Source organism: Lycorma delicatula, chromosome 4, assembly GCF_047948215.1.
Source record: "Lycorma delicatula isolate Av1 chromosome 4, ASM4794821v1, whole genome shotgun sequence".
Classification (NCBI taxonomy): Eukaryota; Metazoa; Arthropoda; class Insecta; order Hemiptera; family Fulgoridae; genus Lycorma; species Lycorma delicatula.
This window is the reverse complement of record NC_134458.1, coordinates 154167914-154194542: the sequence shown is the minus strand read 5'-3', so window position 1 is coordinate 154194542 and position 26629 is coordinate 154167914. Positions and strand designations below refer to the sequence as shown.

The following is a 26629-nucleotide window of genomic DNA, read 5'->3' as shown; positions in this document are numbered from 1 at the left end:
TATGTGAACCAAATGGCCTACTACTGAAATCTGCAGTGTATGCTGGGGCACTTGATCCACTTGCAAGCAAAGGACATACAGAAAAGGTAATCTTGCATCTTTTGGAAGTAAGACTTGGAAGGGTCACACTTTACCTAAAAACTTCTAAATAATAAAACTTATGTAACTGGAACCCTCTATACAGACAAGAAAGATACAGAAGTGACATAGAAAACACTACAAGAGGCAGAAACGTTTGTCAAGTATAGCGAAGGCATAATGATAGGAAAATGAAGAGATGAGATGTTTTGTATATTTCAAGCCAATACGAAAATATAATGGATATAGCTATAAACAAAAGACGAAGAGAAGGAAAATCTCTTCCCAATAATAACATATAATGAATACATGTCGGGCACTGACAGATAAGATCAACTGTTAAGTTATTACACCCTTATGAAAAAAAAACATTAGGATGGTATAAAAAAATTTTCATGCATATCCTTCAAATTTTTGTCCTGAATTCATTTCTCCTCTACAACAAATATCAATCTGATGGGAAAATGGCATTTTTTGACTTCAGATTCTCAATCATAAAAAGATTTTTGGCACCACCGGATCAAAAGGAGAGCATCATTACCAAAATATCCACAATGTGACCAACAAAGTTACCAACTGGTCCTAGCAATGAAACACTTATGAAACGATGCGTCATTTGTTATTGAAACGAAAAAATGTATATGCGCATGTGCATTGTCTGCATATCAAACAAAATATAAATGCCATGTGCTGATGATGCGCAATTGGGTCACGTGTTTTTTATCGTAGTAGGAGGGATTTAAAAATTTAGAGAAATTTTCAATCATACCAGTGCTGATTTAATTTTTTTTCTTTTTTATTCATCTAGAAAATACTGTAATGGAAATCAAAGTTTAAAACAAAATTTAACACACTCTTTGCTCCTTCACATTATATGTCAGTAACAAGGTATCACTAAGAACATAAAGCTCATTTCATTGTAATCAAATACTGAATTCTACAATAATGGTAGTAGGCACAATATCAGTATTGCTAAATTAGCACCTCTTTAATAACATTAGAGGAAACAACTAGGGGCACAATACTTAATTCCTTTGAGATGGGAATTAACAATTTTTTAGTACTGGATGGTAACCTCTATGTAACATATATAGTCATACTGAACATTTAATATTTATCAGAATCTTTTTTTTAAATCTGTAGTATTTTAATTATTTATTTTTATAATAATTTGTAAGCAAGATTATCAAACATTGTCAAGAGCACTAACTCTTACAAGTAAGATTAATAATAATTACAAAGTTTTTATTAACTTCAACGTCTGTTCAAATTATTAAATATTCAGTCACACATAAAAGATGCAAACAAAAAGATTGATTTCATTTTGTCACCAGGACAAGAGAGCCAACCAACCATTACAATTATTTTTTTTTTTAATTCAAAATGTTTATGAATTAAATAATAATTACCAACTGGGGTTCCAGCAGGTATTCCATGCCATGATTCAGCTAAATGTCCAGCTAATGTTCCAGATTCTTTTACAGATGGCAATAAATTTACAGGAAACCCAGCATTTTTAAGTAGATCAATATTCCATTCATTTTTAACTGGATCAAAATAACCCCAACTAGCTGCATTTTGTACACTCATAACTGGTTTCTTTAAATTACATAACATGGCAACAGCAAAATCTTGCACAGTCCCAGCACAATTAAATTTTTTCATCTTTTCCGGTCTAAAAAACAAATTTATAACAGATTAAATAGAATACTTAAATTATTGTACTTTATTTATTACTTAAAATTCAAAAAGTCATAGATAAAAGTAAATGGAAAAAGGAGTAGAAATCAACTGTAATGCCAAAGCTGTTATTAATGTTATACTTGTGTACTTGTACAAAAAACATTCTAAACCCTGCTGGTACTTAGCAAGGTGAAAACCCATGTCGCCCCCCCCCTCCAAAAGTAGGTACAACAATAAACATTTGAAAATATATAGTAATGTAAGAAAATTACAAATTTGAAAGCATTAAGATATTTTTGTACATTATTAAACAGATTTTACGGAATTTTATTGTTATATATGTTGGTTTTGTTGCTTAAAATAGAAGCTTCAGAAACATAACTCATAAATTAAGCATTTAATTTATTATTACTATTACGAACATTTTTTATTAGCTAAAAAATTTTAATCCACAAAAAAGCAAATTATAATTAAGATTATTTAAACAAATTAAAAATTTATTCTCCTCATATTCTTTGTCACATATTTCAGACATACTACTTTTTTAAATATTCATTTTTTATAAAGTTAGATAAATGTATCACACATAATATTTATTAGTAACTTACCTGTTTCTGGCCAACCAGAATAATGTACTACATCCATAACCAGAATACGCATGTAAATAAGATTGCGGTTTAGGAAGTTCAGATAAAAATGATGGAGTACAACGAGAATCTTGCCACGTGTACAGTGAAGACACATGATCGGGTATCACATCATAACGTGATGAATCACAATCAGCTCGTTCCCAAGGTAAACCACAACCATTATAATCATCTTCTTCTTCGCCATACCTCCATAACATCACTCCATGCATCTGACCACACACTCCAATGCTGACTACCTATAAGAAAAATTGTTAAAAAATTAAAACAAAAGAAAAATTTGAAACAAATCCAAACAATTTGAAACTGAAAAGCAAAGTCAGGAAGTTTAAAAATAAAATCAATAATAGATTAAAAAACTAAACTGAATTATTTTCAGAGCACTGATAAAATGCCTGTTATGAAAAAATAAAAAATCGTAAATAATGCTTGCGGTTGAACCTCAGAAAAAATGCCAATTGATAAGCTAATTGAAAGCGATTCAAATTTCAGAAGGTATGAAGTTGCAAAGTTGCTAATAAATCTTCATCAAATATTTTTGATTTACTTTCTTTCTTTCTTTTTCCTGTTTAGCCTCCAGTAATTATCTTTCAGATAATACTTCAGAGGATGCATAAGAGTGGCTCTAAGGCAGACATTGGAAATTTCAGGCCTATATCCCTGTTATCAGTTTTTTCCAGACTACTAGAAAAAATTATTAAATTAACTTTAAATTTTTTTAGCAAATTAGCATTGAATGATTTTAAAGTAAAATTTATAGCACTTTTATTAAATTACATGGAGAGAAATCAAATAATAGTTATTTATTGATACAAGTGTAGTCCTTCAGCATTGACAATCTGTTTGTAGGAAAGTTGCATGAACTAGCCATATCATTTGCAAATGATGTCATTTTAATGTATAGTTTAGTTACCAAAATACAAAACTGATTTTAATTTATTAGTCCTTTGGTTTTCTCACAATAAACTTGCAATAAATGAATGTAACATACAATTTTTATTCTAATTTTAATTTTTACGTTTGGCCTTCAAATCTCTGATGCCCCTTATATATCATAAAAGAGATTGTAACTCGTTATCTATGCTTAAATATCTTAGTTTACGGTAGATAATAAACTAAGTTGGAACATGCACAGAATCTAACAAAACACATGTTAATTATGTTAGATTTTTTTTAACATTTATACAGCTAATTACAGTAATTGCTTGCTGCAGTGGCTCTTCTTTTAACTTCATTACATCTTCTGCCTTTAATTTCATCTGATAGAAATCTGTGGTGCTTGTAATGTACAAATTAAAAAAAAATGCATTCTTTACAGATTTTTCAGTATGCAAATACTTCTTCTTAGATATACTTATGTTTATAAAGTCTTATAAAATGAATGGAATTTTGGTTGTGTAACTGATTAAATAAAGTAATATTATATAGTACTATCAAGAAAACAAATAATTTAATTGGCCGAGTCCTTTAACATTACTTTTAAAAAACATTTGTTTTTTCTTGGCTCTAAATCCTACAAGATACTTCCTTTAAAAATCAAACAACCAAATTCACTAAACATCTTTCAAAATAATCTAAAAAAAGGTAGTTGCTTTATTTATAATCTTCTGAGTTGGATGGTATGTTTAATATTACTACTTGAGAATGATTTTATGTGGTTAAAATGCTGCAAGTGTTTCTGAAAATTAAATTAGTAAAGAAAATAAATTTTCCAGTCTCAAAAAACATCATTGATGAAACAAGGCCTTAAAAAATGTATTGGTAAAAAAAAAAACAAATGATTCAAAAATGTTGAAAAATTTTATGAGTTCAAAGATAGCTCTATTTTATCTGTTTGTTAATTAGCAACAGGCCTTAGTAGTACTCACTTTCTTATCATAATTTTTAACTTATTTTAAATGTGCACAACATTCTATATTTCTATTATCATTATTATAAAAATTACCAGCAATTAAAATATTACCAAGTTAATATAATTAAGTTTAAAAAAATATAAGCTAATAAGTATGAAATTCAGTAAAATAACATACAAGTTTTAGATATTGCAATCCTTTTTATACTAATTAAAAATTTAATTTTTTCACTAAATTATAATCAATACAATCAAATGAACAAAAAAACACAAAAAAAAAATATTTATTTAAACCTTTTAACATTTCAATAATATTACTGTGAAAGTGAAATAAACTATGAATATGAAATAAATTATTCATGTCACATATTATATATCAGAAATGGAAGCAATATAAGCATCTGTCATGCTATATGAATTATTCATACCAAGCACATGCATACATACACACACATATATCCACACACATGCGTGCACAAAGTTAAAAAATAAAACACTAACAAATAAAAGAATTCATACATATAATACAATTAAACATGAAAATATTTTTAATTTAAAATTAAAACAAATACATGCAATGAATTGCCACCCACAAAACTTCCTTTCACAAATTCATTAGTACAATGAACATGAATGTACTTCAGAATACACATCCTGAAGTAATAGCAGTAATGTAGTCACAAGTAAAAGGCATGCATAAAACAGAATAAAATTAGTAAGCTTTTATAAACAAACAAAAAAATTAAAGATTTTAAAATAAATGATGTAAAACTAATATGACTTCTTTTAAGCATCATACTGCTATGGTCATTACCCACTAACAAATACAATCAGCTTTAAGTGAAACTGCACCCAAAATTGTATAATTTCAGTGTTCATCAGAATGATTAATTAAATGTCTTTTTGGCCATTTGCATTTTATCCTTACTTTACTCAATACGTTTTGGATTTTCTGCAGGAGTTCTTTAATGATCGAATAATAAGCAAGGGCTTATGGCCTCGAAGGTCCCAAGACCTCACATCTCCTAACTACTTTTTGTGGGGCTATATTAAGTCCAAGGCCTAACGAATATTTCCAATGCAACTCTTAAAAAGGTTTCTGCTAATATGCTGAAAAGAGTCCGTGCATGTATAACTGCAAGGGATGGGCATTTTGAGCACATTCTTTAACAATTAAATGAGCTTTTTATTAAATCTCTTTTGTAAGTAACAAATACATTTTTTTATTCCACCTAAATTTTCCTAATTTTCTTAAATTACATTTAAAACTGGATAGCAGGACTAAAAAATCACTCTGTATAATAAAACTACAAAAAAAACTTTAAACATAAAAAAATGTTGATATGATAAAAGAATGACATGCCAGTCACCTATCATTAATTTCAAGGATGATCTGTTATAAACATATCTCTATTATAAACATCTCTCAATAGCCTTGTTGAATTGTTAACATGTGACAATATAATAGATATATGAATTGTAATTTAAGGTCTTATTTAAAAATTAACCTTATGATTAATGAATCAATTTTGGTTGTAACCACCATGAGCTTTGTACCATTGATTTACTTAAAATATATATATATTTTAATATATATATTCCTCCTCTATGAATCATGAGACCTTGCCATTGGTGAGGGGGCTTGAGTGCTCAGGGATACAGAGTAGCTGGACCGAAGGTGCAACCATATCGGAGAGGTATCTGTTGAGAGCCAGACTAAGGAATGATTCCTAAAAGAGGGCAGCAGCTCTTTCAGTAGTTGTTAGGGGCGTGAGTCAGGACGACTTAAACAGCCGTATCAACATCACTCAGTCCTCTGAGTACTGCGCAGCTGAAAGCAATGGAAAACTACAGCTGCTTTTTTTTCCAAGAAAATGTGGCTCTCTGCATTTTCACATAGCAATAATGGAGGCGCCTTCCTTGGTAAAATATTCCGGAGGTAAAATAGTCCCCCGTTCGGATCTCCGGGTGGGGACTACTAAGAAAGGGGTCACCAGAAAATTAAAAAATAGCATTCTACGAGTCGGAGCGTGGAATGTTAGAAGCTTGAAAAAGGTTGGTAGGCTAGAAAATTTAAAAAGGGAAATGGGTAGGACAAATGTGGATATAGTAGGAATTAGTGAGGTTCGGTGGGAAGAGGAAGGCGACTTTTGGTCAGGTGATTTTAGAGTAATTAACTCAGCGTCAAATAATGGGCAGGCAGGAGTAGGTTTCGTGATGAACAAGAAGATAGGGAGGAGAGTGGAGTATTTCAAAACGCATAGCGATAGAATCATTGTAATAAAGATAAAATCAAAACCTAAACCGACAACGATTGTTAACGTCTATATGCCTACAAGCGCCCATGATGATGATGAGGTAGAGTGTGTATACGAAGAGATTGATGAAGCAATTAAACACGTAAAAGGAGATGAAAATTTAATAATAGTTGGAGATTGGAATGCAAGCATTGGAAAAGGCAAGAAAGGAAATATAGTGGGTGAATACGGGCTGGGCAAAAGGAATGAAAGAGGGGACCGACTTATAGAATTTTGCACGAAGTATAATTTAGTAATTGCCAACACCCAATTTAAAAATCATAATAGAAGAATATACACTTGGAAAAAGCCAGGCGATACTGGAAGGTATCAGATAGATTATATCATGGTTAAGCAAAGATTTAGAAATCAACTCGTTGACTGCAAAACTTACCCTGGAGCAGACATTGACAGCGACCATAATTTGGTGATAATGAAATGTAGATTGGGGTTTAAAAACCTGAAGAAAAGGTGTCAGATGAATCGGTGGAATTTAGAGAAGCTTGAGGAAGAGGAGGTAAAGAAGATTTTTGAGGAGGACATCACAAGAGGTCTGAGTAAAAAAGATAAGGTAGAAAATGTAGAAGAAGAATGGGAGAATGTTAAAAAGGAAATTCTTAAATCAGCAGAAGCAAACTTAGGTGAACAAAGAGAATTGGTAGAAAACCTTGGATGTCAGAGAATACATTTCTTATGTAGAAAATATAAGAATGCTAGTGATCAAGAAAGTAAAAGGAACTATCAACAAATAAGAAATACTATAAACAGGAAGTGCAAACTAGCAAAAGAAGAGTGGATTAAAGAAAAGTGTTCAGAAGTGGAAAGAGAAATGAACATTGGTAAAATAGACAGAGCATATAGGAAAATTTTGTGGTACATAAATTAAAATCTAATAATGTGTTAAACAAAGATGATACACCAATATATAATACGAAAGGTAAAGTCGATAGATGGGTGGAATATATTGAAGAGTTATATGGAGGAAATGAATTAGAAAATGGTGTTATAGAGGAAGAAGAGGAAGTTGAGGAGGATGAAATGGGAGAAACAATACTGAGATCTGAATTTAAGAGAGCATTAAAAGATTTAAATGGCAGAAAGGCTCCTGGAATAGACTGAATACCTGTAGAATTACTGCGCAGTGCAGGTGAGGAAGCGATTGATAGATTATACAAACTGGTGTGTAATATTTATGAAAATGGGGAATTTCCATCAGACTTCAAAAAAAGTGTTATAGTTATGATACCAAAGAAAGCAGGGGCAGAAAAATGTGAAGAATACAGAACAATTAGTTTAACTAGTCATGCATCAAAAATCTTAACTAGAATTTTATACAGAAGAATTGAGAGGAGAGTGGAAGAAGTGTTAGGAGAAGACCAATTTGGTTTCAGGAAAAGTATAGGGACAAGGGAAGCAATTTTAGGCCTCAGATTAATAGTAGAAGGAAGATTAAAGAAAAACAAACCAACATACTTGGCGTTTATAGACCTAGAAAAGGCTTTCGATAACGTAGACTGGAATAAAATGTTCAGCATTTTAAAAAAATTAGGGTTCAAATACAGAGATAGAAGAACAATTGCTAACATGTACAGGAACCAAACAGCAACAATAACAATTGAAGAACATAAGAAAGAAGCCCTAATAAGAAAGGGAGTCCGACAAGGATGTTCCCTATCTCTGTTACTTTTTAATCTTTACATGGAACTAGCAGTTAATGATGTTAAAGAACAATTTAGATTCGGAGTAACAGTACAAGGTGAAAAGATAAAGATGCTACGATTTGCTGATGATATAGTAATTCTAGCCGAGAGTAAAAAGGATTTAGAAGAAACAATGAACGGCATAGATGAAGTCCTACGCAAGAACTATCGCATGAAAATAAACAAGAACAAAACAAAAGTAATGAAATGTAGTAGAAATAACAAAGATGGACCGCTGAATGTGAAAATAGGAGGAGAAAAGATTATGGAGGTAGAAGAATTTTGTTATTTGGGAAGTAAAATTACTAAAGATGGACGAAGCAGGAGCGATATAAAATGCCGAATAGCACAAGCTTAACGAGCCTTCAGTAAGAAATATATTTTGTTTACATCAAAAATTAATTTAAATGTCAGGAAAAGATTTTTGAAAGTGTATGTTTGGAGTGTCGCTTTATATGGAAGTGAAACTTGGACAATCGGAGTATCTGAGAAGAAAAGATTAGAAGCTTTTGAAATGTGGTGCTATAGGAGAATGTTAAATATCAGATGGGTGGATAAAGTGACAAATGAAGAGGTATTGCGGCAAATAGATGAAGAAAGAAGCATTTGGAAAAATATAGTTAAAAGAAGAGACAGACTTATAGGCCACATACTACGGCATCCTGGAATAGTCGCTTTAATATTGGAAGGACAGGTAGAAGGGAAAAATTGTGTAGGCAGGCCACGTTTGGAGTATGTAAAACAAATTGTTGGGGATGTTGGATGTAGAGGGTATACTGAAATGAAACGACTAGCACTAGATAGGGAATCTTGGAGAGCTGCATCAAACCAGTCAAATGACTGAAGACAAAAAAAAATATATATATATATATATTAATAATTCATAATAAGATAGAAACTTGAAAATATGGAATAGAAATTTTACATCAGATGAAGAATGCCTCTAGTATCTGAACCCAGGATCTTCCAGATGAAGGCCATCGCTCCAGGTAAAATGTATGAAACTTAGTTTTGAAATTGAAAAAAAATTAAGTGCCATTTAATTATCACTACATGGATAATATTTTTATTTTTATTTTTAATTATACTGTGCTATCATTAAATTTTATGTTATACTGTCCACTTCCTCTCCTAACTTCAGCAAGACCTAAGTATCAAAAGCATTTTATACTAAAATGGGTTGAAATTATAAGTTTTCTTCTTTTTTACAATACATAAAGGAATATCTATATGAGATCAAAAGAAAACATTCTTTGAAAAATGTCAAATTAATTAATTTTATGATAAAATCAATGGCAACAAACAATTTCTTACAATAGATTATTTTCAAGAAAGGTTATTTTCTTCATAAATGGGTTCTAAATTATCTGAAAAATAGAATCTTAGTTTAAAATTACATTAAAAAAATTATAGGAAAACCATACTTTTCCAGAAGACTAATTAACAAATGGTTGAGGGATCGGCTTCTTTTTTAAAAAAATCATAATACATGAAATAAGTATAACAGATAAGTTTCAACATATTATTTTTCCCCCAAAATTGAAACTGAACCACATAATTTACATAACACTTTATAACAATCACCTAAAACTTATTCAATAAAATAGGGTTAGATCAAGGGCAGGTTAATTAACTTCATCACTTACACATTACATATAACTACAGTTGCCCAGAAGTTATAGGCATATTTTTTTCAGATTGATAAAGAGTATATCAAGTAAGAAGGCTGTAATGAAGAGGGGCTGCAAAATAAAAGTACTAAAAGAGTTTTAAAAATTATCACTTTACTGGCTCACATACAGAGAGCATATTTGTGGCATATATCTACCTAATAAAATACAATCAAAATATAGAACCTTGTACCTTTGTTTTTCTTTAAACCGAAATTTCTTCATTAAAATAGTAAACAATTTGTCAGATATAAAAATATGTTTTAATAATTTTGTAAAAAGAGAACTACAGTTTAATCAAACAATTATTTTTGTATTGCCACTAGAGAACTAATTTCAAGTCAATTTCTCCTGGTTCTAGTCAATTGACTCTATTCCTAAATAATAGACATCATGTCAACAAAACCTTGTAAGATGAAATGTTTCTCATGCCTTCTAAGTTTTCTCAATTGAACAATTGGGTATCTGCACATAAGCAAGCAACCATGCATACATGCATGGATACACACATTCATACATATACAAAAACACAATATGAAACTAAAAACAGCAGGTGTGTTGAGAATATACTAGGGCAATGTACTTCTTATTTGTCTCAAAAATCAACTAGTAGCCTGTATTGTAATAGCTCTTTATAACTACTAGTAAAATCCACTTATCTGATGTTGCCTGATGATAGCAACATAAGCAAAATTCAAACCTGCATTCAGGAAGACATAAGAACTATATACATTTATATATCCATACACCATCATATTAAGGCGCTCAATTTTATAAAAGTAAGGATAAAATATAAAGGCTACAAGTGATAACATTAAATGACATGGAGGTAGGTTATCAATGCCACTATGATATCCCTTTATTGCTGCGGTATGTAGCTAGTAAGAAGTTACAACAAAATAAACCAAAAATACATGAGAAAAGTACAAAATAGAAACTAACTAAAAACATAATTTTGCAATGGCAACTGGTATCCAGAGTGAGACAATTTTGTGACAAAAAAACAAAATAATCAAAAAACATTATCTTGCTGACAATTATTATTCTCGACCTGACCATGTAACTGTACCAATTGTTTAGTAAGTAAACTTCTTTCATTTTACTACTACAATAAACAATTGATGGCAGACTGCAAAAATAGTGATACTGTCAAGTATATCAATCAGTATTACAGTCTGTTTGTGATTTGTCACCATGAACACAAACTGAGAAAATTGTGTCATTTAACAATTTTTTGATTTTCTTTAATTGTTTTCTCATCACAATTTTGTTTTTTTAAATTAGTTTTAACTATTTTTTATATTATATATTTATATTATTTTATACTTACATATATATATCACATAAAGCTTGTTTTCACAATACAGATCAAATTTTTCAAACTGACAAGGGTATAAATATTCTAACACCTAACAAAACATAACTTTAGGCATATTATGTAAAGTACAGTGGGAATAAATTACTAATACAGAACCGAAGGGAATGGATAATTGAATAAAACTACTCAGGTAACTAATGAGTGGGAAAAAAAAATCATATTACCTGTTTAAGATATTCTTTTGGTAGTCTAGAGACACAAATATGCAAGGCAGACATTATTTTGGGCGGATTTTGTTTATTACCCTCGCAACCCAGTTCACTTGGAACATTGGCTTGTGTATCCTTCGACTGATGAGCAATTACTTGTCCATGTCCACCTTCACCCACATCTAACACACACACTTTAACAGATGTCGTCCCTATGTCAAGGCCCAACACTAAACGCTGATTATTGCTCATATTTGTGAATTTTTTTTTTTACCTGTATTTATAACAATTAAAAAAAAATAAAAGTACAAAAAGCAGCAGTACAAAAAGAATACATTTTTTAAAATCCTAAGATAATAATTAATCTTAATTACTTAACACCTTTCAATCCAGCAGTTCATATTTTGTTCTTCCTAAATTGAAACTAGTTTCAAAGAATGTGCTTATCCCTAATCTAAATAAGTATAATTTACTTCATATAAAACACAAGTCTGAATAAATAAAAATTTAACATTTTGTTAAAGCAATTTCCTTTTCTTTAAATATTTTTTAACGATTATTAAGTATGTGCAATTAAAGTAATAATACTATTATTAGCCACCAAAAAAGGATATAAAATAAGTTATTATGTAGTTATGCCATTTAATACAGGAACACTTAGGATACCCTGATCAGCTGTAGAGTTTATTAACATTATACTGTCAGATTATTAAGAACACTACTACTCTTGGTCATAAAATTAAAATAGTGAAGGTTGTTTCCAAACATCATAACATGTTTGTTATGATAACACTATTGCTTACTGAAGTAATTTATCACAATTCTCTTAGTTAGTTCACTAATTAGTTCTATTTTTACATTTATTAATGTATCGCATTTTAAACATGTTAATTTTTATCACTGTTACAAATGTCCTAATTATTCTCAAAAGTTTTAATTCCGTTTAATTCAAGAAATATTTTGCAGATTTCTACACTACGTTTATAAAAATCTAAAAATACACAGGTGGAGATAATGTTTAACTTGGCGATACAGCTAAACTCTGAAGCAGAACACAACATAAACGAATACAAATGATGTAATTATACAAGAATGTGGGACCATGTGCATCTAGGAATGTATGCAACACAAAATATCCGTAGCAAGTAGAGCTTAAAGATATCTGCTCGCAAAACAAAGGTAATGAATGGCTTTCTACATAAGTACCCAGCAAGATCAAAGCTAGAGATAAGCGGAATGATATTTAACTGGAGAAGGAAGTGTTTAGTGTCCATTATTTAGTGTATACAGAATCTTTTATATATGATCAAGATATGACAACTAAAGTTAATAAGTTTAGTAAGGTTATAAGTCAGTAAGTTTAATAAGGAATTTGTTGAACAACTCATGTAACACTAAAGCAAAAGACCAGGACAGAAGCTACACTTAAGTTCTATAAGACCATGGCAGTATCAGGTTTGTTTTATGGAAGTGAAACATGGATACTCCATAAAAGAGAAAACTATGAAGACAGAGCTGCAGAAATAAGATTCCTTGTAGTGGTTGCAGATTGTAGGAAAAAATGAATGAATACGAAATAAATTGGTATAGACATCTGGCAGGCAGATCAATTACATCGCCTGACTTTGGAATACCAGCCAGGTCATAGAAACATTCATCTCTAGACAAGATGATTTCCAGAACGGGTAACACTCCCTAATCCTTGAAGTGAAAACATTTTACTACCTAAACATATATTGACAGATTTGCATAATTTTTTATATATTTCTGTTCTTGATATTAGTTTTATTTCTAATAAACCATATTTCTCTATTTTAATTGTAAATCTCAAGTGTTTATTGAATGAATTTAATAGATAATTATGCATGGTTATTTATTATTTTTTTTTAGACTCCATTAATCTGAAAAAATATATATTTAGTTTATAGAACAATGTAATTTTTACTATTATCCTTTACTTATTAGATTACATTAATTTTAAGTTGAACTTCATATTAAAGAAATTTCATGTCAAGTTAATAGATTTGCACAGAACCCCTGATGTTGAGCAGCAGTTTAAGCATGTTCCACCCAGTCCACTCTGTTATGACAAAGTGCACTATTGTGAATGACTAGTGCTGTAATAATCTAAAATTCAGTTAGAGAATGTAGTTACAACCTAATTAATTCAAGCTTGAAGAGGTGTAAAATGAAAATTTGTTGTAAGGATTTTATTCAAAATGGTTAACATTTTACCAAAACAAAAGCAGTGTGAACATGACCATGAAATGGTGTTGGGCTTAAGCTGGTGTTGACAACCATGAGAGATGGAGGTGTAATAAAAGAGTCATTTAAATGTATAGTTGTATATAAATACATGGCAGGGAAAACCCCAGACACTTTGCAAAAGTGTTACTTTTTATTAACAGTGGGAGTTTTAAAATAACAAACATAAAGTTCTGTGATCTTTACAAGTTACTGATTGGAATAATTAGCCACAACAGTTGCTAATTAGAATAATTATTTATAAAAAGTGTGTGCGCTAAGTTGTTACATCACTGCAGGTTTTAGGAGATGAAGGTTTGACAGTTGAAATCAATGAATACAATGGTATTAAAAATACAAACTGTAATTTCACACATACATTGTCAATCACTGCAAGAACTTTATTCATCCTGTCACTGTGGCTCACACAGAGACAGGATAAAATATTTATGTTTTTAATATTTATTTAGATGTTTTGTTTTCATTTCAGTAAACAACTTTAAGGTACAGAATATTATTAGTTTTCCATTTAACACACAATATTTCACTACTATCAAGAATGACTAGAAATACAATTGTTCTTAAAATAAAGTGTGGTGGGCAGCAGAGTATATTATAAAAATAGACGTGGAAAGCTAACAGAACTTAACTGATTTCATTATATCAGCACAGTGATAATTAAACTGTTTTCCTTAGTAAAATAAGAAAGCTATACAAGAAATATGTTGATTTACATAATTACAATAATATAATGTATATTAAAATTAATTTACTGTATGCTTTCATATAAGAAACAGATTCAAGGAAGCAATTCTTTCTTAATAAATCAAAATAAATTAGTAAAATCTCATCATGGTTAAAGTAATATATTAAAAAAATCATGAACACGATTTAATTCCATACAACTTTCTGTTCAAAGGGATCTTTTATACACATTTCTTACAAAACTGAAAATAAAGAATTTTTCATAGTTACTGGGTTACATGTTATGTTTATTTAACAAGCTGGGATATATGCTGTAATTAATAATAATAATCACCACCTATGCAAATCAAAACAGCAAGCTAACATAAAACTCACCACTTTACTTAAACATTTTGGTACTTACTTATTAACGCCACCGCAGCTACAGCTTTATTTAAAAACAAAGTAGTCAATCGGATTTTGGTGGAAATGGGCTGATATAGAGTTTAACATAGATTCAAAACAGTCTCTTTATTAATTTAATAAATCTTTAATAAATGGTTATTTATTTATTTTATAAATATAATTTAACCAAACTTAACCTATGCTCGCTTCACTCGCTAACCTTGACTAATTAACAGGGGTGTTTTGATTATTTAAATAATAAGTAATTGCAATAAATACTGAATTTATTAAATAAATACTCAAAAAATTACAGTGTTAATTAGTCAAGATTAGCGAGCGTAGGTTAAGTTTGATTAAATTATATTTATAAAATAAATAACAATTTATTAAAATTAATAAAGAGACTATTCATTTTCCACCAAAATCCGATTGACTACTTTGTTTTTAAATAAAGCTGTAGCTGCGGTGGCGTTAATATGTAAGTACCAACATTTTAATGTAATGATTTCATTATGAGTTCAAATATAGTATACTGATTTAAATTGGTTACAGTTAAGGTGCTATCGGTGTACCAATTTAAACAATTTTCAAAAGGTCATTCATAAGTGTGTGAATTTATAAATACTATTTTTCTGATGTTCAAAATCAAAAACGTTATCTTTTACTTCCAAAATGGCTATATTATTTTCTATTATTCTACGTCCATGTGTAATGAGATGATCAACAATAAAAACTCTTTTATTTTTTTTTTGTATTCCCTAAAATGTTCAAAAAATCTTTGCAAGGATCAATATAGATATACTAAATATTTTATATTTGTTTAAAAGTAATTCAATTAATTCTACAAATGCTATTAGTATCAAATTTATCTTCTGAAAAAAATAAAATGTATCAGGTAAACCACACAAATGCCATAATTTTATGGATAATATAAAAGATAATAATTTAAAAATGTTTAACTCTTAATAAAAGCTTAACTGTAACTTAACTCTTAACTGTAAGAAATATTGTAATCAGTTGGTCATAAATACTATCAGTTTTTACATGCATATAACAATTGTAATGCACCTGATATTTTTTTTTTAAATGATGAATTATATATTAAAAACTTACATAATTTTTTTAAGTTTTCTTATATAGCTGAACTAAACTAGTTTTGTACATTCATACTTGGTTTATTATCGAGTTAAATTATTGTATTAATTATAACAATTTAATTAATAGTTATGCCTCCCCACTTACTAACATTAAACAAAAATATATAAAACATATGTTAACACAAATGAAGACTTGTAGGTAGAAAAGCAATTAAATAGCAACATATACTAATTTCTATACATATCCTTTACAGTATAACTCAAACTTTAGCAAATTATCTACTTCAATCAGAAGCATGGTGTCTAATAGGAACCCAACAATGGAGTTCTCAAAGTACTCAATTTCAAATTTTCCTTTTAAATAATTTAATTCAGTTTTCAAATAATTATTAATAGGAGTAACTTGGATAAAGTTAAGAATTTGGTCATTCTAGTTGACATGAGCATTACAAAATAGTCAATAACAAATTACTATGGTACATTATTATTAGTAAGCAAACCAATTTATTCTAAAATGCTTTCAAAATTATTCTATAGCTTCACTCATAGATATAAAAATAATTAACTTAATCCTTTCAAATACTAAAGAGAAACACTGTAATTTTAAAAATATTAACTACTCTTAACGACAAACTTACACTAGACTACAGCAGTTAACTTCAAGAGAATACTGCATTTGCAACAGTTACTACTCATTCAATTTTGTAACAATCATTAAAATCAATTCATCTTCCACACACACTCAGATGTAATCAGTCATGAACTACCAATCAAAGACGTCTATAAGTACAGTCATTACTATTTCTGACATCATTATACATCACAATTTAAATGAATTAATGAATACTATTATTCACTAATACTTTTAAAAAGTTTTTAAAAATTACCTTTGGTTTTGATAAAAGAAATAACACATGTAAGAGTGAAGCGATTATATTTTGATGTTAAAAAACCTACACAAATATTTTTTTTCACGATATAATGAACTTCAAAATTTTTAACAGGAAAGTTTGTTTCTTATTTGTAGTATAGATCCTTATGCCAACTCTGTCACCAGATGAATAATACATTATTATAATAAAGCTAGTTTAATACCATTTCCCATTCAATGAACGCACACATTAACGAGATTCGATGATGCGTTCAGCATTGTAATCATTAAAAATTATACCAAAATTTATAACCTAACATCACATTCACCATACGATCACAAATACGTATTAAAACATTCAACTCCAATAAAAACTGTTTAGCTACTGCAAGAGCATTATGACAAACTTCAACCACATTTAGTAATAAGGTAACGTCATGCATCTAGCATCAGACTACGCAAGGCAGACTTTTTCTCCTGCACCCAATAACAACCGACACGAAACAGAGGACATTCGTTATCAACCCTCCGCGCAAGGAACCGGGGATTGCACAAGCTACCGATTAAATCAGACTGCAGCCGCACTGTTAATTTTCGATTACTTAGTTGCTAAGACAACACTACTTACTCACGTAAATAATGTAAACATTTTCAAAAATTATACTAAAACAATTTACTTTACCATCACAGCATTTTTCTTAGTAAAATTTGATAAATATAAATTGCTTATAAAAATTATGTATCAACAATTATTGTGAATTTCATTTGATCTTAGTTGGCATACCTGATCTTTGAACCTGTTCATCTTTATGTAATATATGTTATTGATTACATTTACTTTTTATGAAGAAGCTTAATACTGAACATAATGTAAGACGAATCTAAACACGTGTTATAATACATAAAAAATTTCCTGTGTACCTGATTTGGGTTTTTTTAAAGTATTAGCTGTATTGAAATAATTTTCAGTGTTTAATTAATTAAATACGAAAAAATGCTTAAATATAATGACTAAAACAACAAAAGAAAGGTTAGAATTTTAACAGTAGGCAGATTTTACACAAAAAAAATCAGCGTATGAGTAATACAAAATTAATATCATGCAAAAGAATAAATGGCCGATTTGCGTGAATTTACGCAAAACATTTTTTCAGTAAAATGTTTCAGAAAAACCTTATTTGCTGAACTCTGTCCCAGATCAAAGCCATAGAAATGAATACCTCAATAATGATCTTTTTCAAAATGTCATATACACTAGAAATTAAAAAAATTGTTTTTAATTTTTTTTTTAATTGCTCAGCCTTAATAAAAAGCTCTGTTGGGTTTTTGGCAACTGCAGTAAAAAAAAGTAATTCTCTTTGGCTGTAATTCTCTTAATATCTCTCTTAATATCTTCTCTTAATAAGTAATTCTCTTAAGCATTGAAATTAATATAAAAACACAAACTAAAGGCAAATTTATTAATATAAGTAATTTATTCATAACTTTTAAAATGCCATCTTAAGCATTCTTTGCCACATAAAAGAGATCCACTTGTAAGAAATTTTCATCCCATTTAAACAAAGATGTTTTTTTATACTGAATATAACAACATAACTATTATCAATATTTATTGCAATGGGTTCTTCTCAAGATTCGTTTTAGTGGTAAGGTCATTAACCATTAACGGTAACAACTAACCCAATAGATAAATGCAGCATCTGTTGTCAGACTTTGGAAGATTTCAAAGACAGACTTATTAAAATTATTTAATAAAAAAGAGATTCTATGAACATGCTTCTGATGTTATAAACTTAACATCTTTAATTTTTTGAAGATTACTTCCCACAACATTCCAAATGTAAACACTACCGGACAGTGATAAAATTTCATTGTTTTGAATGAATTGATGTCAACAACTGACACTAGTAATACAGGCATTAATTTGTTCACCATAAACAAATTTCATCTATTTCACAACCGTAGAACTTGCATAGATATTACAGAGTAAAATGTACCACAAATAAAAAAAATAGCAGTCACAGGACTGGCCAACAGAAGTGAAAACTTCAAATAATGAATAACGATTTGTGGTTTATAATTATATTTAATTATATTACTATTTCTAACTTGTGCTAATTATATTAAAACATATATTTAAATGATTGTATATTGAATTGAAAAATATTATCAATAACATTTAAATTAATTTTATAGATTAATTATTGGTAACAATAATAAAATATTTACATGTTAATAATGATGTGTATGTACTATGGTTAACAATGATACATTTTATTCTATTTCTAAAATGTTTACATTATTTGTATTATCATCATGTTCTAAAAATGAAAGAATTGGTTTGTGGTAACTGAAGTATGAAATAAATACTCTCGAATGAAATTTATCCAAATATCTTGTAAATACTGCATCTATTGTTGTGCCATATCTTGTAGTACTTATATTTTTATCATTTGACATTGTTATATAATTTTATATATATATAAAATACGTATTATGCCGCATATGCTTTTTGAATGTAAGTGTCACGTGCACACGTTATATAAAAAAAAATAAAAACATGAAATACATTTTTGATGTACTCTTTCTTATCCAGTATTCTTTACAAATATTATAATATGTTACATTTACGCTGAATTTAAGCATTTTTTTATTTATTATGAATACAAATTGAAATATTTCATATAAACAAACTCTTAATATATATAAAATATTATAAACAAACATTCCAATGTATATATATATATATATATATACAAGCACAACCGAGAAGCAACATGGTATGGCTAACTATAATTCACAGTCTATCTTTACCATATACTAATCTATACGTATACACATGTATATTGAAAGAGAGAGATAGAGAGGGAGAATTATTGTGTATCACCAGCAGTTTTTTCTCCCACCTCCTATCCTCTGCTACTACGTATTATTCTCTATATGTGTATATATATTCTAGCTCTATGCCTTTTTCTCTTTCATATATATATATATATATATATGCTTAGCGTCTTGCGTTATGTTACAGATTTTGATAACGAGTCAGCGATTTTTTTTCCCATGTACTTCATATGTAGAAAAAATTCTGACACAACGCACCTAAAGAAGTTTTCACTTCAATAAACATTATAATAAATTTTTTTGTGTTTATTTTCTTTTATAAACTACGGGCTAATCTCCAGTTACAGGAATTTATGAATGTGAAAATAACCAGCCTGACTAGGATTCAAATCCAGGATCTTTCAGATGAAAGCCAAAGAGATACTACCATTCTGTTAAGAGATTGTCACTGAGGGGGTGATGTGTAGCAGTGGCCATCGAGTTCTGAATTAAGAAAAAATAAATGTGTAGTCATTCATTATTACTCAACTGAGAGAATTAAATACCGATTATCATCATAAATAAACAGTTGTAAGACATAGTTTGATGTATAGTTACTAAAGCAACTTCAGTAATAACTAAACAGTTATATTACCACAGTGTTCTAATGGCTAGATTTAATTAAAGACTGCCTTATGATCTGGTGGTCTGGAGTTTGAACTAGAGGCTGAATATATATTGTATAAATCAAACTTGCTTCACAGAATGCTTAACCATTGGCTACATGCCTCCAACAGAATTGATTTAGTAAGTTTATTCCTACATCCAATTTAATGTCAGATAAAAAATAGATTTTTTATTAATATCATTAAAAATATTATTTTTTAAAATTTTTCTACAGGCATTTTTTTAATTTATTGCCCAATGTGACAAAACATAGTCTTAAGTTTGTTCTTATCACACCCAAATTATAAAAATATCTCTAATCCTTGACTTATTATATTGATTTATTTCTAATCCATTGTACACTTACATTAATAACTTCTAATTTATTGAATATTTTTATCACAAAATTGGTTGGTACAAATGATAATTGTTTGATGGTAGATGACTTCTAGTAATTTTATATTTAATTACATGGTTTATGGTGAGGATATTTGAAAATCTTATTAATTTCTACTATTTTGCTTTATATAATTGTGTTTAGCATATTAAAAACCAAATACTCAATTTAGTATTGAGCAGTTCTCAATACTAAAAAAATACTTTTCGTGGTGATGAATGAACATTCTGGCCCCATGGATTGAAGAAATTTTATTTTTTCTATTCTTAGGCTTTAAACCCTAGTTCTGGATATGCAAATAGCTGCAGTTCTCTCCTCACACATCTTTATAACAAATAAATGCTTGTCTTTTTTACTTCCTTGTACGAAGTAAAGGAAGTATTGTGATTGGGAAAAATTTCGGTTTTCAGATTTCAACAGAAATATCCATTTTGACCAGTCCTGAATCCATTTTGACTAGTTTCGGCATGATGTCTGTATGTATGTACCTCGCATAACTCAAAAATGATTAGTCGTAGTATGTTGAAATTTTGGATTTCAACATACTACGACTAAAATTTTGTATCATCTAGTTGTGCACTTCCCTCTTTTGATTGCAATTGACTGAACCAAAAGTGTACAAAAAAGCCAAAATCAAAAAAGAAATCTGAATTTTGGACTTTTTCTCAACTGCAGTAATAAGCCCTCATTGAGAGCTTTTCAACAATATATCATAAGTGATACTTATTTTCATTGGTTCCAGAGTTATAGCCAAATGAAATATAAATATTTGTTTTAATTAATGAAATATTTGGATCTTATAAGAGGAAGGAACATCAGTTTGAATCAGACTTCATCTCCCTTTTTTTAACATTTTTTAATAAATTTAAATATATTGATTTATTAATAGCCCACCGATTGTAAAAAATGTTTTACAATAAATAATAATTCAATAACAATAAAAAAAATATGGCAAAATATATTAATGAAATAAGATTTTATGTACTTTTCATTTAAAAAAATGTATATATGTAATTTTATAGGAGAACAAGTTATGTAGTGTCCGCATCAGATTTGGTGAAACATCTGTTTATTCGTTTTTGTTTTCATTTTGTTGATGGTTACATCATAATAGTTTAAAAAACATATTATTAGATACACGTAAGACTTACATTTATTTAAAGAGTAATAAAGGTCACTTTTACTCTATCCTAATATTTCAGGTAAGAGTGCTTAATTAATAATTGTATAAATATTTTATGTTAAAAAAATATATGTATATGAAGTCAGATTCAAACTGATGTGTGTATGGTTACGGATTCAACATGTTCTCACTTACACCACATAACTACTTGAGGGACATGAAACAAAAAAGTAATATATAAACTAATATAAAATGGTAATACGGACACCACAATGCAATTGTGCAGCTGAATTGGAGGATTGTATCTCACTTTTAAATGAAATTAGTTTAAAAAGAAGTGCAGCAAAAAATGTGTATATCTAATTTAAAAGGCATACAAGAAAGTCATGTGATGTCCACATATCAGATTTTTTAATTTTCCTAGCTAATGATTCTATCTTCATGAAATCATACATGTTTACAATTTCACACATCTGTCTTTGAAGTTTTTTCATCTTTCACAACAAACTTAAATTCATTGTTCAAACTTAAATGTTTGAACCATAAACCACAATAAAAACTTTTTAAAAAGTATCATATCTTACGTTAATTGACTATGTAACAAAATACATGACACATGCACAGTTATAACCACAGATCTGAACTTTATATACATTGAAAAGCAAAAGAGCATCATGTTTATGCTGCTAAGAAATGACTAATCACAGTGTGCCAATGTTTCAGAGAACATGCAGTGACTTGTGGGCTGATCATCCAAGCTTGCTGTTGTGGGGGCTACTGTACAAGATTCCACTAAGATAATAACATTTCTTGATGTTTCTGTGATTTCATGAACATAATAAAAGTAAATCAAGCATAAAAATTTAATCAATCATATCAAATTACTATATTATTATAGCGAAGTGTGATAGGCCTTACTTCTGTAAGATGGTAAAAAAAGATTGGTTCTCTAGGATTTATGATCCAACTCTAAATCATTATCTAATCCTAAAATTCAGTGATTTCATGTTATTACAGTATAGTTTTAACAAACCATTTTAGGTTTATTTGCATAACTACAGTAAGGTGTACAGAAAAACATGACTCAAATTCTGGTAGGATTTATCAGATCATCTGCCATCTGCTAAGCCCTGATTGTATTATCTGCAATCTGTAATCTGGTAGTTCTGAGATTTGTGGTATTTCTCAAGAGAGAAGCATCTTGAAAACTGAAGGGGGTGAAGTAAGATATGATGACCAAAGTTAAGAATGTTGATAGCATTCATTGCATGCTTTTTTGGTAACGAATTGCTTATGAATATAATTAAACAGAAGTTACTATTCTAACAATAAATTTATATAAATCCGACACACACATTGGTGTATGTCAGCCATAATGTTGATGTGTATGTATTAACATACACATCAACATTATGGCTAACCTGCCCAAGATGCTCCATATCAGATGAATTTTCATGATAAGAAAGTTTTGGTGCTTCTCTACTATACCGGCACAAATAAAATTTTTCCATTTAGTACACCCACAATCATTTAAACTATTAACTTTTTTAAAATAGACTTGTAAACTTAAATGAAATAAGAAAATGATAAAATGACAAGAAGATAAAATTTACTTATTTAATTGGTTATAATATTCATGACTCGGTAATGTTCTTTCCTGCTTGTCATTCTATTTGCATTTACTTATGCATCATATTTGATTGGTGCAGTATACTTCATGACAAATTGTGAAACTCAATATGAAAATACAAAGTACTGAGGAGACTGCTGTTGTGTTCTTACAGCAAAAGGGTATTCTTTTGATAAAAAGAAAATGCAAGTAAAAAATGGGGAGCAAAGAGTCATCTCTTATGCCAGCACAAAGCTTTCAAAGGCAGAGAAGAAATATCATTCCAATGAGCTTGAATGTCTCACCACGGTGTGGGCAAACGCTACCATCCATACCTCAGAGACCAAACTTTCATCCTCAGGACAAACAAGGCTTTGAAATGGCTAATGCAGGCCACAAAGTAAAAAATAAAATAAGCTTGTTGGGCCTTATTGGTTCACAGTTTCAAGTTTACATTAGAGCACTGTCCTGGCCGGGAGAATGCAAAACCTATTGGTATATACTGTTACAGGTTCAACGTCATATACTTTTAACAGTAACAGGAGGCGATCTTGGTGATTGCTGGCATGAAACCAATAAACTTAATTGCGTCTGAGCGGCAACATAACGCTGTTGCCTCTCAGGCAACAGCATTATCTTGACTTCAGAGAAGATTCAGGAGATAGAGTGATATGGCAATGTCTTATGGGAGGCCAGATGGGATGAGACATAGGCTGGGCATTATTAGCACGATCTCTTTCCAGATGTTGTTAGTTTGCAGAGCTCCTCTTGGATGAACTCCAACAAGTATGTGATGCAATTTCTTTCTGGGCATGTTGCCTTCAGGGACAGATTGCAGCAATTTGATCTGGTAGATTCTGGTATGTGTCCACAGTGTGGACAACTGGATCATGCTTTCCATGTGTTGTATGACTGTGCAAAGTACAAGTTAATGTGCACAGAGACTATTTGTCAACTCGATATTATCGAGTCAACGTTGGATTTCCAAGCGAATTGGAGGAACCAGGCCAAATGAGCAATTGTGGAAAATTTTATTGCCTACTTGGCAAAGGGAGGACTGTGGAAGAGGTCTAGGGTTATGCCTGGGTTAACAGTGTTTTAGATTTGTTTTAGGATCTAAGTTTTTGTTAACGTTTTTCTGATTTAATTTTTTTGTTTTATTATTAGAGTATTGTTTTCGTTAACTTCAATGAAGTTGCATGTTGAACTCACCTTATATATCCAACATCGGGTAAAGGTCAGTTCCTTCAGTTATCAGATCAATCTTGTTCAAGGCTATGACAAGATGTGTTCTGTTTTCAACGTGTTCTTTAGGTAGTAGTACACCAATGGGAATGTTACACGTGGCATTCACATTGGTGACATCCTCACTTAGGCAACATCAAGGGTGAAAGATGCCTTTTGTTGAGGTTTTGAAGATGACCTCCACTAAAGTCCATCAGGGTTAGGAACAGGGGATGGCATGACGTCCGTAACCATCAGATGGCGGATGTCTTCCCCTACGAGGTCAGGATGGCCAGATGAATGAACTACCAGATCTGTTGTCAAAAGAACCAATTCCCTATTTCAACAGGTGCGGGAGGCACAAGAAGCTAATACAGAGTGCCAACGATTACGCTAGGATCCAAATTCGGCCTCAGGCACTCACCTCAAGAGTGGTTCATGATGGCATTGTACGAACAGCAGAACGTACACTAGGGCAGGACCCCGACCAGTGGGAGTGTACGTCCCACCCGGCAACTGCTCGACTGTCATAGACACTACCACAACACTTTAACGTTTCACAACACTCGCAAACTAACAAAAACCTACAAATAACTAAAAACTTAGCTACAATAAACTTATAACAAAACAATAAAACATAAAATTAAACTAACCAAAAAGAGAATAAACAACATAAGAAATCTACACTAACTCCTATCATTAAAATCAACTAATCATAACTTTAAAACCTAAGCAAAACAAAATAACAAATATTACAGCATAATCAAAGCATCGAACATATAATAATTCGTAAAACATAAAACTGAAAACTTAACAAACAAAACACAAAGGATAAATCAACAAAACGAAACCTACCTGAAAGCCAGGAAAACATTTAACCCTACTAACCACCTATATATAGATTCTGCCGCTCAAAAGTTCCTGCACATGTTTGTACGCAGGGTATTCCTTGGAACATTAATGATTCGCCAGCTTCTGAGCAGAGGACCACTGTCCTATCTAACCTGACAATCCTTCACCAGATGCCCATCCTTGCCACAGAGGGAACAAAGTTCCTTCTTGCAAACCCTGGCTACATGGCCAAGGCCCTGACATTGAAAACAGCGATATTTATATAATCTTTAATTTTACATTACTGATAGTCTATAAACAATCTACCGGTTTCTAGTAATTTCGCTTGCAATTGCTTCTCACATTCAACTACTTAATGCACTACATTAGATTATCTGTTGCCAGCCTAGAATACCACCTTAAAAAGACTTGAAAATTCTTCCACAGACTTATCTGTATTTTGAACTCTCAATGCGTCAACAAACCCCTTCTCACCGATATCTTGTGGAACATTGTACACAATCATCCATGGCCTCAAGACCTTTGTGGTGACAGTCGTGATGGGATATTTACTTATTTATTGTTTCATTATTTCAGATTCCTTTCTCAGTTTCACTATCATTTTCGTACACTTTCAGGTTATCCCAAACACTATCTTCAGTCCTTTTATCCTGGCTTCCATGCTCTTCACCACCTCACCCTTACAGGAAGAGTAGGTGACACCTTCTGTTTTGTCAATCAATATCACCTTGGGTTTCTGAGCTTCACAACTTCTGCTGCTGTCCTCTTTGTCACCATCATTTCAGTAATTGTCACTGTCCCATACCAGCCCTGAAACCCTCTATGCACCCCTGTAGTCTATCAACATGCTTGGCTGTTAAAAGGTGTAAAAATCGTAGCTTCCTCATTTGTGTCAATATATACATCACACTCCCCTCCCTAATGTTCTTTGAGTCACTAATTGCCTCTGTCACCATGTCTTCCACAGTTACATCATATGACGACAATCATGCTTTCAGATCTTTTATGACTGCTACTTCAACCTTTCTGGTTTTCATCGGTGGTGCAACATGTTTAGACTGGCTTGTTTGTAGGACCGAATATTTCCTCCATTAATTGTAGTTCTGCATCTACATCAGGACTCTGTGCATATCTCTCTTCCTTTTCTTTCCTCTTTCTCCTTTTGCCTCATTTCTGTCTTCAT

The 26629-nt window shown here is 30.4% G+C and overlaps 1 protein-coding gene across 4 annotated transcripts in view; it reads right to left on the bottom strand.

The window, feature by feature from the left end:
* The window catches only part of LOC142323980 (sedoheptulokinase-like), a 52313-nt gene extending 35018 nt beyond the window's left edge, over positions 1–17295 (bottom strand). For 3 of the 4 annotated variants that reach the window (XM_075364442.1, XM_075364440.1, XM_075364443.1), the window contains exons 1-4: positions 16772–17295; positions 11470–11728; positions 2370–2647; positions 1488–1753 (exon numbers count right to left, since the gene is read on the bottom strand). In XM_075364442.1, coding sequence (XP_075220557.1) covers positions 1488–1753; positions 2370–2647; positions 11470–11706 — 781 coding nt within the window. In that variant the 5' untranslated portion in view covers positions 11707–11728; positions 16772–17295. The remainder of the gene's footprint in view (positions 1–1487; positions 1754–2369; positions 2648–11469; positions 11729–16771) is intronic. The other variant, XM_075364441.1, reaches the window with a different exon arrangement.
* Between the last annotated feature and the right edge of the window lie 9334 nt (positions 17296–26629).